Source organism: Rhipicephalus microplus, unplaced genomic scaffold (genome assembly GCF_043290135.1).
Source record: "Rhipicephalus microplus isolate Deutch F79 unplaced genomic scaffold, USDA_Rmic scaffold_23, whole genome shotgun sequence".
Classification (NCBI taxonomy): Eukaryota; Metazoa; Arthropoda; class Arachnida; order Ixodida; family Ixodidae; genus Rhipicephalus; species Rhipicephalus microplus.
Window position 1 is genome coordinate 7,845,053 of NW_027464596.1, and position 18,771 is coordinate 7,863,823.

The 18,771-nt window shown below is 49.0% G+C and overlaps 1 protein-coding gene across 1 annotated transcript; it reads left to right on the forward strand.

Annotated features, from left to right (window-relative positions):
• The first annotated feature begins 2,462 nt into the window (after window positions 1–2,462).
• On the forward strand, window positions 2,463–4,763 carry LOC142786422 (uncharacterized). Its single transcript, XM_075884108.1, has one exon. It carries the CDS (start codon window positions 2,463–2,465, stop codon window positions 4,761–4,763), a length of 2,301 nt encoding a protein of 766 aa, XP_075740223.1.
• The last annotated feature ends 14,008 nt before the right edge of the window (window positions 4,764–18,771 follow it).

The following is an 18,771-nucleotide window of genomic DNA, read 5'->3' on the forward strand; positions in this document are numbered from 1 at the left end:
GGGGCGAAGAGGGAACGGCAGTTCTGCTCTGCGGTACGCCTTGGAGGCGAAGACGAGGAAAAGGAAGCGCGAGCGGGGCGTGCGGCTCGGGCAGTTGGAGCGTGACACAGTTCGAACGGCAGCTGCTGGTCGGCGGTTCGGGTCGTGACATCGCTTAACCAGGCGTTCGGCAGCCTTGCGGACCTGGTTAGCTGGCTTCCTGCTTCGGGCTGCGTCACTCAACCAGGTGTCCGGCAGCCTTGCGGACCTGGTGAGCTGGCTTCCTGCTTCGGGCTGCGTCACTCAACCAGGTGTCCGGCAGCCTTGCGGACCTGGTGAGCTGGCTTCCCGCTCTGTGGCCGGCGCTGACACGGGGACCAGCAGCATAGTCTGTTCGTGGCCTGAGGTCCTGGGGCCCGAGTGTTGGCACGAGGTGGCCGCGGCTCATGTTGGCGACGGGCCATTAACCTGCACTGCAGTGGCCTGGTGATCTACCGGCCTGCAGCACTACTACCACCACCACCACCACCTCACCACGGTCAAGGCAGCGTGACTGCACAAGGAACACCGGTGACGACTGACCTCGCCGCAGCGGCAACAGTCATAACGGCGAGTAGGACAGTACGTGTGCCGAGGCGCGTAGGACGTTTGGCATGTAAATAAGGAACGCTATAGTGTGTTGTGTGTGAATTGTAAGAGTTATCGGTTGTGTTAATGTCTGTGTTGTGTGTACAGAGTCACCTGACTGCCGGTTGATTTATTCCGGATCCTGGGCCCACATTACACCATAACAAACTTGGTGAGCCTGCCAGGATCCCGCCAGTAACATCTCGAACGCGGAAATCACCAGTCAGGTGTGTGCACGCAGCAGAAGACGAGAGACATGGATCTCGATAAGTTAGCGGCTGTAGCAGCTCAGTTAGGCTTGTCTGGTGCGGAACTTCGCGAATGGATTGAGCGAGAGCAAGTTAGGCAGAGAGATGAGCGCGCAGCTGAGAGAGAAGAGGCCAAAGAAGCAGCCGAGAGACAACGGTTAGCGGACGAGAGGCAACGGTTAGCAAACGAGAGGCAGCTGCAAATCCTCCAACTTAAGCTCCAGCTTCAGGAAAGTGCTCAAAGTCAGCCATCTGCGGCGGCAGCACTCGCCCCATCGGCAAACCCGTCATGCCTGAATCCGCAGAAGTTACTACCGCTATTTGACGAGCGACGCGATGACCTGCACGCGTATTTGCAGAGGTTTGAACGTGTGGCTACTGGGCAAGAATGGCCAAGAGATGAATGGGGAGTAGCCGTAAGCATGTGCTTAACTGGGGAGGCACTCACTGTCATTGGTCGAATGACTGCTGACGAGGCCCTCGACTATGATAAAGTGAAAAAAGCCCTACTTCAGCGCTTCAGATTCACGGCACAAGGATATAAAGACAAATTTCATAAAGCCCGGCCTGAAGATGGCGAAACAGGGAAACAACTAGCAGCAAGGATCTCGAGCTATTTTGATAACTGGATTGAGATGGCTGATGTGCCCAAAACATTTGAGGGTCTTCGTGACCATGTCATAGCCGAGCAATTCTTGCGTTGCTGTAATCCGAAGCTGGCCATCTTCCTGAAAGAGAGGAAATGCAAAACATGTGGGCGGCTTGGCCACAAAGCCACCAATTGCAAGGATCAGAGCAAAGACAAGTCGGTGTCTTGTGCCATGATAGAACAGAAAAAACAGGATTACTTCCCTATGGCCAAGTCCAAGGATGAGACATGCGCTGCTGAATGCCCCAAGAAGTGCGAGAACCAACCTATGTTCTTAGTCGACAACATGCCAGTGGTCGAAGGACGGGTGCTTGGGCAAGGCGCACGTGTCTTACGAGACACAGGGAGCAACACGACCATCGTCCGACGCGAGTTCGTGCCGGATCGATGCCTGACCGGGAAGACGGCAAGAGTTATGCTTTTGGATGGAAAGGCCAAGGAACTATCGGAAGCAAATATACAGATACACACGCCCTACTTCGTTGGTGATGTAAACGCTTTATGCATGACTAACCCTTTGTACGACCTCGTGCTCGGCAATATTCCAGGAGTAAAAGGACCACAGGAGCAAGATACTACCTGGGAGTACTCTGACGCCCTGTTCCCTGAATCGACTGGTTCGAGCAAAATCCCGGCATGCTGGGAAAAGTCAACCTTGCTTTCTGCCGTCGTCCGGACGCAGGGGAAGACGGAGAGTATGATGAAGATTCCGCTAGTTGGTTCGCTAGAAGTGACCCGAGTGCAGCTAACTGAAAGCCAAAAAGACGACCCAAGTCTGAAGTTGCTTCAGCAAGATTGGGAAGGAGTTTCACTCCAATAAAGACACGACGTACCACTTTTCTGAAGAGGCTGGTCTACTGTATCGACATTACCGCCTTTCTACGGGGAGGACCTTTAAGCAAGTAGTAGTGCCAAGGACACTTCGACAACAGATTTTGAAGGTTGCACACGAGGGCATTATGGCTGGTCACCAAGGCGTGCGACGTACCACTGACCGTATCCTTGGAGATTTTTACTGGCCAGGTATGCATGAAGAAATCAGATGGTTTGTCAAGTCGTGCGACGTCTGCCAGAGGACAACGCCGAAAGGGAAAGTCGGAGTCGCTCCGTTGGGCAACATGCCTCTCATACGGACACCATTCCAAAGAGTCGCCATTGACCTGATCGGACCGTTATCTCCTCGATCAGATAAGGGAAACCGCTATGTGCTTACCCTTATTGACTTCGCTACTCGCTATCCTGACGCAGTAGCCCTACCCAGCATCGACGCTGTCAGTATTGCAGAAGCCCACCTTGAAACATTTTCCCGAGTGGGCCTGCCTCGAGAAGTGGTTACCGATCAAGGTAGAAGTTTCACGTCGGAACTCATGAAAGAAGTGGGCCGACTACTAACTGTAAAGTTTTTTCGTACCACCCCATATCATGCCATGGCCAATGGATTGGTCGAAAAATTCAACGGTACGCTGAAGGCCATGCTCAAAAGGGTGTGTCAGGAGAAGCCGCGGTCATGGGATCGCTACATTGCTCCTCTTCTTTTCGCTTATCGCGAAGTACCGCAAACCAGCTTGGGCTTTTCACCATTTGAGTTAATCTACGGCAGACATGTGCGTGCACCTTTGAGTGTTTTGAGAGAGCTGTGGACGAACGAGAACATTGAGAATGAAGTGCGAACAACGTACACTTACCTTGTGGACCTTCGAAACCGACTCGAACACACCTGTAACCTCGCTCATGAAGAACTTGGTAAAGCACGTGAAAAGCAAAAGCTTTATTACGACCGTAAGACCCGCCACAGAAGGCTACGGCCCAGTGGCAAGGTTTTAATTCTCCTTCCTACAGACACCAATAAGCTTCTCATGCAGTGGAAGGGCCCGTTTAAAGTTGCTGAAGCCAAGAATGATGTTGATTATGCAATTGACTTAGGGCAGAGCATCAAGGTCTTCCACGTGAATATGCTGAAGAAGTATGAGGAAAGAGAAATAACGTTTCCTCATCAGGTGGCTGCAGTGAATACTACAAGTGCAACACCTGGGGAAGAGGCGAACAGTGAGAGCAACGACTCTGAGGATACCATCCCCTCTCTCAGTCTATGCCAAACACAAACGGCATCAGACGTCAAGATATCGCCCAACCTGCAGACAGACCAACTTCAACAAGTTCGAGAATTATGCGAAGAGTTTGCAGACATATTTTCGGACCTTCCCGACAAGACACAACTTGTCGAATGCTCTCTTGACCTTGTCATCGAAAAGCCGGTTCACGTGCCTAAGTACCCGATTCCTCTAGCGCTGCGTGAGAACGTCGAAAAAGAGGTACAGGAGATGCTTCGAATGGGCATAATCGAGAAATCAAAGTCGCCATATCATGCGCCGATCGTTGTCGTCAAGAAGCCCGACAACACCATACGGTTGTGCATTGACTTTAGGGAGCTGAACAAGACCTTGGTTTTCGACAGTGAGCCAATTCCGAGAATTGATGTTGTTCTAGCTCTTGTGGGGAAACAGAAATTTTTCTCAAAATTCAATTTCACGAAGGGCTATTGGCAAGTGCCCATGGCTCCAGACAGTCGTGAAAAGACGGCATTTTCAAGCATGTCGGGGCTCTACCACTTCAAATACATGCCTTTTGGGATTAAGACTGCCCCAGCGATATTTGCACGCCTTATGAGGAGAGTTCTAGGCGATTTGCCGAATGCGCATCATTATTTTGACGATGTGGTCATCGCTACTAGCACATGGCATGAACATATGGAAGCCTTACGACTTGTCTTCGAAAGAATCCGCAATGCAAACCTCACAATCAAACCGAGCAAGTGTGAGATCGGAGAGCGTACCATTACATTCCTCGGACATCGCATTGGCGAGGCGAAGGTAGAACCAATGCTGAAAACGCTGGACAAGATCCTAGCCGCCAAGCGCCCCACGACGAAGAAAGCTGTACAATCCTTTCTCGGTCTTACGGGCTATTACAGGCAGTTCATTCCGAACTACGCAGATATTTCCAAGCCCTTGACTGACCTTACCAAGAAAGGCCAACATCACATCGTATCGTGGGGACCGACGCAAGAAAAAGCATTCACCGTGCTGAAAGACAAGCTCGCCGCAAGTCCCATACTGCAAACACCGGATCTTTCGAAGCCTTTCGTGCTCCGTAGTGATGCCTCAAGCACAAGCATCGGCGCAGTGCTTCTGCAAAACAGTGGGGACGATATTTTACATCCGGTTGCATATGCTAGTCGATGCCCCGCCACGGTGGTCTAGTGGCTAAGGTACTCGGCTGCTGACCCGCAGGTCGCGGGTTCAAATCCCGCCTGTGGCGGCTGCATTTTCGATGGAGGCGGAAATGTTGTAGGCCCGTGTACTCAGATTTGGGTGCACGTTAAAGAACCCCAGGTGGTCAAAATTTCCGGAGCCCTCCACTACGGCGTCTCTCATAATCAAATAGTGGTTTTGAGACGTTAAACCCCACAAATCAATCAATCAATTATGCTAGTCGCAATCTGCTGCCTAGAGAGGCCCGCTATTCCACAATAGAGCGTGAATGCTTAGCGCTCGTCTGGGCTGTTCATAAGTTCCACATTTACTTATGCGGCAAACCCTTCATTATTCAGTGCGACCACCAGCCACTCCGGTACTTGCAGTCAGCCAAACACGTCAATAATCGAGTGTTACGATGGAGCTTACTAATGCAAGAGTACAGCTTTACCGTAGAATACATAAAAGGCTCAGACAATGTAGGAGCGGACTACTTAAGTCGCATCTGAATTGCTCTTATCTTTCTCCACTTGTGTATTTTTCATGTGTGTGTGTTTTTTTTTTAATTACGTGCTGTGTGGATCACAACCATTCGGATTCGTGTGAACTTGTTCCCTCTTTACAAATGCGCCTGCACTTTTGCCTACTCACCGCCTGGCGTGGAGTGGAATAGTTGCTCACAACTATCTTAAGTGGGGGGATGTGTGATGATGTGGATTGTGTGGCCCGTGACGGGGCGAAGAGGGAATGGCAGTTCTGCTCTGCGGTACGCCTTGGAGGCGAAGACGAGGAAAAGGAAGCGCGAGCGGGGCGTGCGGCTCGGGCAGTTGGAGCGTGACACAGTTCGAACGGCAGCTGCTGGTCGGCGGTTCGGGTCGCGACATCGCTTAACCAGGCGTCCGGCAGCCTTGCGGACCTGGTTAGCTGGCTTCCTGCTTCGGGCTGCGTCACTCAACCAGGTGTCCGGCAGCCTTGCGGACCTGGTGAGCTGGCTTCCTGCTTCGGGCTGCGTCACTCAACCAGGTGTCCGGCAGCCTTGCGGACCTGGTGAGCTGGCTTCCCGCTCTGTGGCCGGCGCTGACACGGGGACCAGTAGCATAGTCTGTTCGTGGCCTGGGGTCCTGGGGCCCGAGTGTTGGCACGAGGTGGCGGCGGCTCATGTTGGCGACGGGCCATTAACCTGCACTGCAGTGGCCTGGTGATCTATCGGCCTGCAGCACCACTATCACCACCACCACCACCTCACCACGGTCAAGGCAGCGTGACTGCACAAGGAACACCGGTGACGACCGACCTCACCGCAGCGGCAACATTCATAACGGCGAGTAGGACAGTTCGTGTGCCGAGGCGCGTAGGACGTTTGGCATGTAAATAAGGAACGCTATAGTGTGTTGTGTGTGAATTGTAAGAGTTATCGGTTGTGTTAAAGTCTGTGTTGTGTGTACAGAGTCACCTGACTGCCGGTTGATTTATTCTGGATCCTGGGCCCACATTACACCATAACAAACACTATGTTCGCCTTGGACGCCAGAGGAAAATCCCTTTTGAGGGCATACTTTAGGACATTATGCGCAGGAAATGTTAAGACCAGGTGACTCTTCTGACACAACCCCCCCCCCCTTCGCCAACATTTAGAATACTACCTCATAATATTGAAGACACCACAAAATGACGCCGTTGTCGCCACACACTGTTCGAATCCCTTATTACGCTTACGTTGGTGCACGGCCCTGTGAAAGTTTTTTTTGCAGCCTGCTCATACAATGGGCTCCTATGTTTTTCTTCACTTTGACGTGTTTTACGGTGGACTGGTACTCTTGCAGGAGCAAACTTCATCGGAATACCCGACGCAAATAGCTGAAGTGAAGTGTGGGATTGGGCTAATTGGTAATCTATTATTAAACTTCTCAGCGCGAAAATTTCATAACACGAACACAAGAGACGAGGATGAGCGTGGACTTTCAACTGATTTATCACAACTAAGACGCACATATATATGTTACAGAAAAGCAGGTAAGATCACTTGCTTAAGCAAAAACAAAAACACACAAAACCAAAAAGCCAGAAGAGACTGCAAGAAACCACGTGCTTGCTCCGGACACTAACGTGGCGAATGTTAAATACGCCAATTCTTTTTCAGATTAAGCTATAGACGGCTTGCTGATGCAGCTGCCTCGAGCGATTGCTATAGCTTCGATAATAAGTCTTGTGCATTCGTTTGGATGGGACGCGAGAACCCTTGCTTTTTCGAACAATGGCTGGCACCCAAATTCGGAACGGTGAGCGGCCAAAAAACCGTCCCATCCTGCACTTCTTACTTTCTGGCAATGTTCTTGATGTCTTACATTGAGACACCTGCCTGACTGGCCTACGTACTCTAGTCCACAAGACAGAGGTAAACCACAAACAATCTCTGTTGCACACTCAACAAGCTTTTTACGGTGCTTAATCTTGCAGTTGCTCGCCGTTCTTCCCACAGGACTAGTTTGGACACATAACTGAGACAATTTATTCGGCGTGGAAAAAACTACTGAAACACCCACTCTTCGGCCTGTCTTCCTGAGTTTACGGGATATACCATGTAGATACGGTATCACCGCCACTCTCTTGGCAGTTGTTTCTGGTAAAGCACACCCCTCGTTGCCTACCCTTGACTGTCTGCGCAGCTTCTCACAAACAGAAACTATAGCCAACGAACTGGGATAGCCCACTGTCTCAAGACAGAAAATCTCCTTGTCAAAACTTCCCTGTACTGTGTGAAAGCAAGATTTTGTTATAGCGTTTTGCATACATGCTTTTACAATGCCACCCTTTGCCAGTTCGCAAATTGGCAAAGAGTGGAATTGCCGAATTCTCGTTCAATCGTGCTGTATGCCTCTTCTCTTTGCCACAGTTTTCTACTGGCATAAGCAATCGGGTGGAGTGGTCCCTCATGATCTTGCTATATAGAATCGTACCGAGGCTCGTGTCAGAGGCATCTGTGCGGAGTACAAACTGCTTGTCAATGTTCATGAGCCGTCAAATGGGACCGTGGGTGCCCTTGCTCCTAAGCATTTGAAATGCTTTCTCGTGCGTGTAATTCCATTTAACAATGTTCCTTTCCGCCTTTTTTGCCAATTCCTTGAGCGGGGCGCTTATTTTGGCGTGTCCTGGGATGAAATTTCTGTAACAGCCGGTGAGGGCTGTATAGGAAGGCTCGCACATGCCTCTTCGTCTTTGGACGCAGTGCGATCTCAATTTTATCGAGAATTTTATCAAGTGGTTCTAGCCTTCAGCGTCCCACTCGGTGTCAATCTCTTCCCAAATTTACCCCTTCTTGGACGCACCGTCAGTCCAGCGGCCTAGGTGCGTTCAAACAGGTGGGTGATCGAAGCAAAGTGCTCTTGCCACGTTGTGCTTGTGACTAAGACGTCGTCGCAGTAATGCTCTACGTCCGAGATTTCACCCAAGTGAAGTTAATGCGTGTGCCCCTTTTTCCGGTACGAACCGAGAAAGCCGGCTCTCGTATATCGCTACTGAGAATGAGACTCTGACTGGGAACATGCAGAGTTGGTTTATTCACCATGCGCACTCGGCGCACTACGGAATTCGTCTCTCCCCCAACGCTCCACGCTCGTCTGTTATAAACACCGCTACACGGTGTCTTCGTAAGGTCGTGCACGGTGTCCTCAGACAAAGGTCACGTTCCATGGTTTGGGCACAATGCTCGAATGCCTCCAGTCGTCAAGGTCTGCAACGCCTTAGTCATCGGGCTATTTAGCGCAGCAGAGTCACAGTCTGTCGCGAGCATTTAGTCGTAATTGGAGCCCCGAGCTCGTTGTGCAGACGCTCGCTGCCGTAGCTGTCAGAGGACCCCGCGATCGCCTGGGCCCACCGCCCGGTCATAGATTCCGCTGGAAAAGATGTTCCGGCCCTGATCACTAGGTGTTCTCGAAGGTTCAGTTCCCAGAAAACACCACCATAGTCAGTCGGTGTATGTGCCGAGCGCCGGCATTTGCCGGCAGATTGTTTTTGTTTATCTGAGCAGCACGCGCCGCGTCGCTTCGCCCGACAACCCACGATCCTCCAATGAGTTCGGCGAATACGGCAGGTGAGATCTTTACCCTAAAAGGCATGACGACGAATTGAACTCCGCGGTCGTTGAAAAGGCGGTCTTTGGTTTGGATTCTTCTGAAAGTGGAATTTTCCAATATCCCTTTGTAAAGTCCACCTTTGAGAAGTGTATTTCTTCTCTCCGACTGTGGCGAAAACGGCATCTGCCCCAGGCATGGGCTCTGAATCCGAAACTAGGACATCGTCCAAACTGCGAAAATCTATACACAGCCTGTTTGTCCCGTCTGATTTTTTTCACAATTAACACTGGGGAATTATAAGGTGAATCGGCTCTTTCGATTATCCCCAGGTTCTTCATTTCTTTCATCTCCTTTTCTACTTCTGCTCCCGTAGCAAACGGCAGTGGATATTGTCTGAGATTTACAGGGCCCATCGTGGTCGTTTGTAAGTGGAATTCCACCAAACGTGTCCTTCCCGGAACGGTGGAGAAGATCGTTTCTGGCTTGTTCATTTTGTCATAAAGTTAGAATTTATCTATGGCGGTCAGTTGGGGCGTGATTTGGACGTCTTCCATGGTTTCGTTCTCAAACTCCGGCACCGAGATGTGCTTCTCTTCGTTTTTTATGACCATAAATATGGCGCTCCACTGTCTTGCTTGTCCTGCAAGGTTCCTGTAATCACGTTTCTTGAACAAATTTGTATGGAAAACTTTCGGCCCACCAGGAGTCTCGACGGCGATGTGGCCAAGGAGCGGGGCTACTGGCAGTCACTCAGGTGCCGTGAAAGGAAGAACCCTTGCGAGGCTTGTTGACGACACAGACACACAATGCATTTACATACTTACACGTGTGAAGAATACTAAGCATCGAGAAGCGCCTTTACATCAGACACGACCAGCCGTAACAAAGGCCAGAGAGAGAGAGAGAACGCTGAGCGAACACGCGACGCGTTTTTTGTACCCGTCGTCCGTGCACGCACATCTCCTCAAACGTAGGCCGTGTGTCCCAGCGACGCTGATGCGTGTTTCTTGCAGTGCACACAGACACCTCTGGTGTTACAGCAGGCCCCGACCGTGGTTGGGCTGTATGCCGATGAGCGTCTCTTGGAGGCCATGTCATAGCTCTGCCAGTCCAACGGCCAGTCATAATAATGGTGTAGTCTGCACCACTTTTCTTTCACCTTACCTCGAATGGTCTCTACCACTGCAAAAGCAACTTGCCTTGACCAGTTGGCAGAAAAATCAACTTCTTGTGCCCTGGCTGAAATAACCTCCCCTTGGCCTTGCGGTTGTAAAGCTTGGCGTAGCGAGCACCGACTTTCTCCAGTTCTTCGAGGGCCACTCGGCGAGTCTCCTCCAATCGATTGCGAAGGTCAATCACGTGTTTATGCGTAGTCTTAGCTTCTTCGTCAATGTTTTTGTTGCTCCAGGCTTCCTTCAAAATGGTCACGGGCGCCTGACATGGCCGCCGTGCAGAAGTTTGAAAAGTAAAACCCAAGGCTAGCTTGAGGTACCTCTCTGTAGACAAATAATAAAGGCTCCAAATGTCGGTCCCAGTCTCTAGGCTTCTCAGCGCACATGCTTTAAGCATAAGCATCGGCGTTCCGTTGAATTTCTTCCCAATGTCATTAGCCATTGGATGGGGGATGTGTAAAGCTGCTTGACAGACAAGAGCCAGGCCACTTTCTTCATCAGCTCAGAGGGGAAGTTCGTTCCCGGATCGCTGAGTTCGAAACTAGGACATCGTCCAAACTACGAAAATCTATACACAGCCTGTTTGTCCCGTCTGATTTTTTTCACAAGCAACACTGGGGAATCATAAGGTGGATCGGTTCTTTCGATTATCCCCATATGCTCCTTTTCTTTCATCTCCTTTTCTACTTCTGCTCCCATAGCAAACGGCAGTGGATATTGTCTGAGATTTACAGGGCCCATAGTGCCCCTGAGCGCAAGAACAGTTCTACCAGAGCTTCAGCGACCTGCTCTGTCTCAACACTTCGTAGAGCGACAACGTCTGGGTACCTTGTCGCATAATCCTTAAGGTTAAGCATATAACAATTTCCATTATTTGGAGGCGATTTTATTGTTCCTACGATACCGACCGCCAATCTTTTGAAACGCGTATCGATAAGGGGAGCCTTTCCCAGGGGTACTCTTTGTACTATACCTTGCGGTGTCGTTCGCAAGGAAATGTAGCAGGAACTAATGGATTCCTTGACATCGGCGGTAAGCGCTCGCGAAAATAATTCGTCTAGAATGCGGTCTTTTCTCTTTTTGGCTCCTAATGAGTCCTCCGATTATTCCGTCATGGGTAATTTTCAATACCGCTCCCCGACGTTCCCTCGGCACAACTAAGCTGCTTCACGCATCTCCCACTTTTTCTAAGAACGTGTGATACTACAGCCCCTTCTCAATTCTGAATTTTATGGGGCCTTCTTTATTCCTGCCCTGTATATTTTTGCCGACCTGCGAAAAGCAGTTTCGCAACGAATCGTCCTGTTATTGTGCTTCCGCGTACCCACCCGTTGCTTCAGGGTCAACACCCGCGCCGGGTGTTTTGAGCTTCTCAAATTTCTTTGCTGCTTTCCTCGTCTGGGCTATAGTCATGGCTGTGGCAGTCTCCCTCTCTTCCGTCAGCGGTTGCTTCATCAGTCCTCCACTGGCGGCTGCCGGGATGTCCGCAGTTTGTACTCTTTCTATATTCCCAAGGAATAAATCGTACAAGGGCTCCTGCGTAATAAATGCGCTGATGGTGCCCGAGTTGGGTTTAAACATAAATTAGAGTTGGGGTAGCGTCTTCACGGTGCCGTCCACCAATTATACCGGACAGCTGTCCCCCGTGAGCTTCTCGTTCTCAACAAAGTTTCGCCTGACCATTATCGTGTTGCTTCCCGTATCGCACCGTACCGACACAGAGCTCCCGGAAATGGTGCCTGCAACGACCGGCATTCTTTCTTCTAAGAATCGTGGCCGCGTCAGCATGACTGCATTCACCACCGGAATCTTGTGACCACTTTTCAACTCAACATATCCACCATGGATGTATTACAGTTAGTCTCCCTTGCCGGGTGAGTACACACGTGAAGCCTGAGGATTTTCCTCCGATCTCTGTTGACATGCCTCTGCTTTGTATCCTTTCCGCCCATTTAAAACAAACAGGATCATGTCCTCCTGTAAAGTTGCTCTGGCATTGTGCCGCCTGGTGTCTCAATTAGCCGCAAAGATAGCACTTGGGCGATGCTCCCTGGCTGCCCTTTTTTTCTATCTCCTTCGTAGCTTTGTGCTTAGTTTCGTCTATCTCTTTTAGCTTTCGCAAGGTTAGCTCCACCTTGGGCATCTATAGGAAGCGGTCAGGCAGATCTAACATTCCCTGAAATGACTCAGACTTCCTGTCCTTAAGATCAATGGTGAGATTTGGGTGGCAACATCTCTGAAATTGCTCCTGAATCAAATGTTTGCGAATTGACGAGTAGTCCTTCGCTATACCCGCCATTTCAACCCAGCGGTCAAAGTAGTGAGTCAACCTAGCCGCAAACAGCACAGTGGTCTCGCCGTCCACTGATTTCGCAGTCGTAAATTTCCTTTTGAAGCACTGAACGGTAAATTGAAAGCGCCTCGAGAGAGCGGCCTTGACTTTGGGGTAGCTCGACGCGTATTCCCGTAATAACCCACCAAAGATGCTTAATGCCTGCCTGCTTAGGCACGTGCTCAGAACAGTTTAGAGTTGTTCTTCCCGGCCACCTCTAACTCTTCGCGATACCTTCACATTGGCCCATGTACGCATCAAGATCACCTTTCATCAAATGTGATAAGGAGTTTGCTCGCAATAAACCACCAGCCGCTGTCGGCACCCCTTTCTTGAGTGACGCTAACATCACGAACACATTCTCTCTTATAAGCTTTCGAAGCCCCGATTTCTGGTGCAATGCTTCTACCTCACATTCGCTTGCTTTAAGTGTCGCTGCGTGTTCTCTCTGCGCTGCTTCTCGTTCGCTCTTCACTGGTTCTCTTTTTCTCTCTCTCTGCAGCCTCTCGCGCTAAGGCTCTTTCCTCCCGCGCGCTCTCTCGCCTGCTCCTCCTCTATCCACTTTCTCAGTTCTGCTTCTGACAGACCAGCTGAGTGCCGATATAGATGCAAGCTTTTCCAGCTTCAAAGTAAAAGAAAGCGATATCCACGCAACAGACCTCAAAACTTCTCAAACGGAAATTTTCTAGTTGCTCAAAAACAAGCTCAAACAGATTATGGGAGTGGTTTTTTTCTTTACACCACGTTGTTGATGATAACAGGGGCGGTTTGGCATGACGTACACGCGGGTTATTCTTATATAAGTGTTCGTTTCGCGAGAAAGATGTTGAGTTGCTTTCTGGGTGTTTGTGCTTTTTGGCGCTTGTTTCACCATCATGAAATACCTCTTGAGCGCGGGATCTAAGGTTACGCGCAGTAAACAAAACGTCATCAGTCAAACATAGAGCGGAGGAAATATCCAAGTTAACTGTTTGCAACTATTTGCTTTACGGCCAGCTCATGGAGAAAATTATTCCGCAACAAGGAGAGAGAGAGACAAGAAATTCGCTTCTCTGCAAAGCACTCAGATGCATTTCAGCAAGATTCCTGACCATTCCAGCTTTCGCTAATGTGTGGACAGTAGACACAACTGGGTGGAGAATGTTCACAAACACATTCAGAGCGAGCATCTTGTCTCTGCACCCATCACGTTGAACAAAGCGAGTTCAGGAATGTCACACAAGCTTTTGGTATTAACTTTTCAGTTTAGCCTCCTAGAGCAGCCTGGCGTTTTGGACTCACATGAAAAACTCACACTTTCGCCACGTTAACTATGCAAGTTCTAATCCAAAGCACAGTGCATGCCACTTGACAGACTCAAATTGAGGCTGCGAGAGGCACAGTGAACATAAATGATGTTAGCACACTGCTGTTGGACGAGTGCTTGAACGCCGTTGTAAGCACTACTCATTGAGGCTGCACCGTTATACCTTATAGCTCCAATGTAATTGGCCAGGCCCCTTTCAGTTAGGTCAGTAACAGGAACAAACTGCAGAAACTCTTCCCGCAGTTCTATTTTTTCCATGTCCACGTAGCGTGCACAAATCGAAAACTGCTTAACGCTGGCTATATTGAGAATTTAGCAGCATGGACTTTATAAACTAGCTTTCGCAGAATAATGCAATTGCTGAGATAACCTGACAATAATGCTGAAATAACCTGATTTTGGGTTCTCCAACTAGAGTAAGTTGCATTAGCGCCGTATTCTTCGAGGGGACTCTTTAGAGTTTTTTTTTTTTCATTCTTGGCTATTTGCTCTCTTGAAACCATTATCAAGATTATGGCCAATCGTGTTTTTCTTGCCATCTAAAACTGCTAGAAAATTGTCCGCGTCAAGAACGCTGCTCCTGCGAAACATTTTCTCATGCTCGTTAAAAGCCGCAATCACACTCTTCCATGTTGTCAAACTTCGACATCACAAATTCTTCTATTTGTATATGGGGCAAGGCCTCAGTTACCGGAGACGAGTTTTGGGCCTGCAAAACGTTTATTGGGCCAACACTCAGGAGAGCGTGACTTCTCGTCGGCGCCATTTATTCCTGGTCCGAAAACCATGACACTTTGCGGAATAAGTCAAGTTCGGTTCGGGGGATGTCTGTGCCCATTTTGCGAATAGACACAGGCGTCCCCCGGCCCGACACTCGGATTCTTCAGGGGTGAAACGTCTGGGAAAGGCAGCCTACGCCATTCAAATCCCGTCAAAGCATGTGAGCAACCACTGACCTGCAAAGAGATGAAAGAGTTGATGAGGGAGTTCAATTAGCCTAAACGCAACATGCCGAGATATTGCATCGGGAAAGCCTGCGCTCGTATACTACCCGTCACAAGACGATGACACTCCACGGCATAGCTCCTGCCCAGCCTTACTATGGGTAAACTCCATTATAACCCCACTTACCAGCTTGCCAGCGTATATTACCTGGTCATTTGGCCGCACATGCCCTTCGAATGAAGAATAGCCGGTGAGGTTTTCCTGACCGATAGACTCAACAAAGGACGACATCTCATTAGTCACCGCTTCCTCCACGGCGGAGACGTGGCATTGTGGCGTTGTTCCTGGCTCTTGTGAATCCGCACACTGGCGTTTTTGGAGAAGTAAATGGGGATCGTGTTCGACTGGTGCTTCAGCGAGAATGATTTGGCGAGGTAGCTCATCGTCGGCACTGATTCACGCAGCGGACACGAAAATAAGTTCTAGCAAGAGAAATAAACGTATAGGTATGCGTGCACACCATTCTTACACCGTGGTGCACACCAAAGATTCCATCGCCTTTAAAAATAAATGGTAAATAAGAAGAGAGAGGAGAAATTGAAAATAATATTAAAAGAAATAATTGAAAAGGAGAAACATGGCACCCGTAATACCTTTCACACTTGCCTAATATCTTTCCCTTTCTTTACGCCCAAAATCATTGCCTCCGCGGCTTCTTGGCCTGCCTACACACGGACGCGGTGCAAAAAAGCACTCGGGAAGTCTGGGTAGGTGGAGTCTATATCGACGCTGACGGCTCACGTGCTACTATAGATGACGTGGTTTTCGTAACTCTGAAGATACCGTATTATCGTGTCGTTGACAGACGAAAAAAGACACTCGTGCTTCCGACAAGTGTACTAAAAGCAAGGCTTACTCAGAAATGGCAACAAATATGAACAAGCTTCAAGTGGTATCATCGTGTGCACGTACGTGTTATGCAGCTTCCGTGGAGTCGCTGTCTGTTCGACGAACAAGCCGTGTGTGAGTTCGGCTTTCTCCTTGCCGCACTAACGCGTGCCACGTCCTTCCACTGTCAATAAGGTTCAGGAAAAATGTGCGATCACTCTACTGCAGCTATTAAAGGACAGACGACACGATTCATCTGCCTGGCGCCGCAGCAACTGTACTATAAAAAGCCCACACTAGGAATGCCATCGAAGCGGTTGCTCATTGTTTCTCTGGTGTTTGCAGTGGGGAATGCCACGGAACAGGCGTACTCCGCCTGCGTTTCTGCAGCAGCTGCAATGTCCAGATCGACGTGTGGCAGTTTGGGCTAGTTGGTATGATATGACGATAGTTATAGCGCGTGAACAAAACGACGACAAAAAGACAAGAAGTACAAGGAGTTGGAAGTTAGCGGTCGTGTCCTTCTTGTCTCTTTGTCGTCGTTCTGTTCTCGTGCTATAACTATCGTTCAGATCAAGGTGGGGAATTTCACACAATGAGCGTGCAGTAAGTGGCCCCTATTCACAAATAAAATAGGAAATGTGGTTCGTCATCTCGAAACTAACTTCGAAATTGAAAACGTGCCTAAAAGCTCGGCAGGTGGATCGACTGCAGCGAACACCCTCGAGGTCGTCTCATCTTGGGAAATTAGGGCGGGCATTGTGCAGGCGTTCCGGAAGCTGTATGGGTCTTTCTTCGACGTTTTGGGAAAGGAGACGCGTGAAGAGGGCTTTCTTTCGGCGCGCATGAAAGGGTGCTTGGTGGTGCGTGTCGGCAAGAACACAAGAGAAGTGATTCTTAAAAGAGAAAGGAAGAGAAAAGTGAGCCCCGTTACTGTCTGCTTCAGTCAGCGACACCTTCACAGTAGCTCACAAGGGATGGGGGTGAGGAGGGATAAAAAGGGGTAGGAGTAAAGGTGTAGGAAAGCGTAAGAAGAAGAAGAAGAGAGGAAGAGGCGTGAGGTGGTAAGCCAGAGCGAGCGACGACAAACTGAGGGGATAGAAGAGACAGGAAAGATGGGAGCACGGTCACTGGAGTCCGAGGACGGGGCACACCTGCGAGAGCTCCTTTCGGCGTTGGTAGATGGCGTAGAGCAAGTCCAGTCGGTCAGAGCCACACTGTCGTCGAAGGTCGTCGGCGGCAGTAGGTGGCGTAGGGCGAGCCCAGTCGGCCAGAGCCGCGCTGACGCCGGAGATCGCAAGCGCGCGGAGCGCACGAGCGCACTACCTACCTATCGGCCCGGAATCCAGCCAGCAAGAACACAAGAGTAAGAGGGCTGGACGGGTAGGAATGATTTGAAGGCGGGAAGTTGTTGAGACGTGCGGATGTGTAAGGGAGAGAAAGGAGAATACTTGAAATGCAAGGCTGTACACTCACGTCTTTTTGTTTCCTTTTTGCACTGGGCAGACAGAAGCGAAGGCCCAACGTGTACAACGGGCAGGTGAGTGAGGTTAGCGTTATTTGAAGCCATTCATATATGTCAGGATTCGTTTCCGGTGATTTTTTTCAATCACCAGGACAGTAGGTTCAGAAATATTCACTCAGTGGTGCACGTCTTTAAAATGTTCGACTGTGGTGTAGTGGTTTTCTGCGATATTGCGGATGTCGTTTCCGGCTTTCTTTGAGGTTTTCGGTTTTGCCTATGCAGTTTGCGTCGCAGCCAGAGCAAGGAATTCTTAAAATGATGTTTGCTTTTTTCGGCGGCCATTCTCCGCGAGTTGGTAGTGAATGAAAGATTTTGGGTAGCCGTGTTTCGTAACTGTCCTGAATATCTTGCCTTTTCCTTTTTTTTAAACTTGTCTGATGTGGTGTTTCGGCTCCTTTAGGTGAACTGAACCTACCGACTAGTGAAGCTGTGTTTTCATAGTTTAATTTTTCATGTTACGAGAACAGGAGAAAAAAAAAGACAGCAGGGAGTCTTCCAATTTAAGGGGAATGAAATTCTGGTTTGATGGAATTCAGATGAGTGCGAAAATACACCACTTAGCATCTCTTGACAAATAAACAACGGTTATTCAGAATATGTGAGAATAATTTTCAGATGCGGCTTGAATAAGTTGTGAGCTTGCTCTTCGATGTCTTCCAGAGTTATATTGGCATGGCCATTTCAAACAGTCAAAATTTTACGTGCATGTTTTATACTTAGCAAACTGGATATGCGGCGATAAAACACACACAAACACACACAAAGAAAAGTCCAACCACGTGTTTTTTTAAGGTCGCAAGTGCTTAAAGTTATTTTTTTTAGTGGATGGACAGCTACTTTGATTTGGTCCCAAATTGAATTATACTGTGCCTCGTTCACGCACCAAAAGCGGCTCCAATCGCTAACACCTTTAATCTCAAGTACCGACCCGCGGTTATAAAATTTGCGGCTTAGACCCAGAGAAGCTCTCGCAACTCAATTGACCGTTCCATGAGCGCCATCGTTCCCAGTTTGTGTTTTGAAAAGCTCAACTTTGACGCAAAAAGAAGACATGTTGGCGAAAAATTTGGAGCCTATTATTTACTATTTAAAGGAACACAAGGATGATGCTTGTCGGACACAATTCGCATTCACTGCAGTATCAAGGGTCTTAAACGAGGTGCCGAGGATGCCACCGGCAGAGTCACTGGAAATATACATTATTGGGCGTGTTTAGTTTCCACAGCAAGAAAACTCATTTATTGCACATGACAGCGCTTATAACTTCTATAAAATGTGTTTGATGACATTTATACTGAAAAAAACATGCACACTCAAGGCAAACGAACATGACATGTTTGTTGCGCAACTATCGCTCTCGCACCTTTGGTGTCGTGGAATCTTGCCGGGCGACAGTTTGACGGCATATATTAAGTACATGAGATATCAAACACGTTGGGAGCGTCCCAGCGAACTAGGTATTATTTGAATATATGCAAGCCAGTGCATCAGATTTCACATGTGAATAAGAAAGTTACAACACAATGAACTCTACTGGACATGTGTAAGAGTGCGCGCATGGCTCATGCAACTAGACAATAAATATTTGTAATATGTTTTGATGTCATATACCATGTGCACCGATGTCTATGACTATGTCTGGTAACCCATTATTATTCTACACAGCCCCAACCATAGCTTGTTTTGAATATTTTGATATATCTCCGCGCTATGTCAGAGTAATAAATGGGCAAGAAAAGAAAACAGGTGACTGCCAACCATGTCAAAGCATCT

Coding starts and splice junctions, on each gene's coding strand:
- LOC142786422 (XM_075884108.1), top strand. CDS start 2,463: ATGGCTGGTCACCAAGGCGTGCGACGTACCACTGACCGTATCCTTGGA.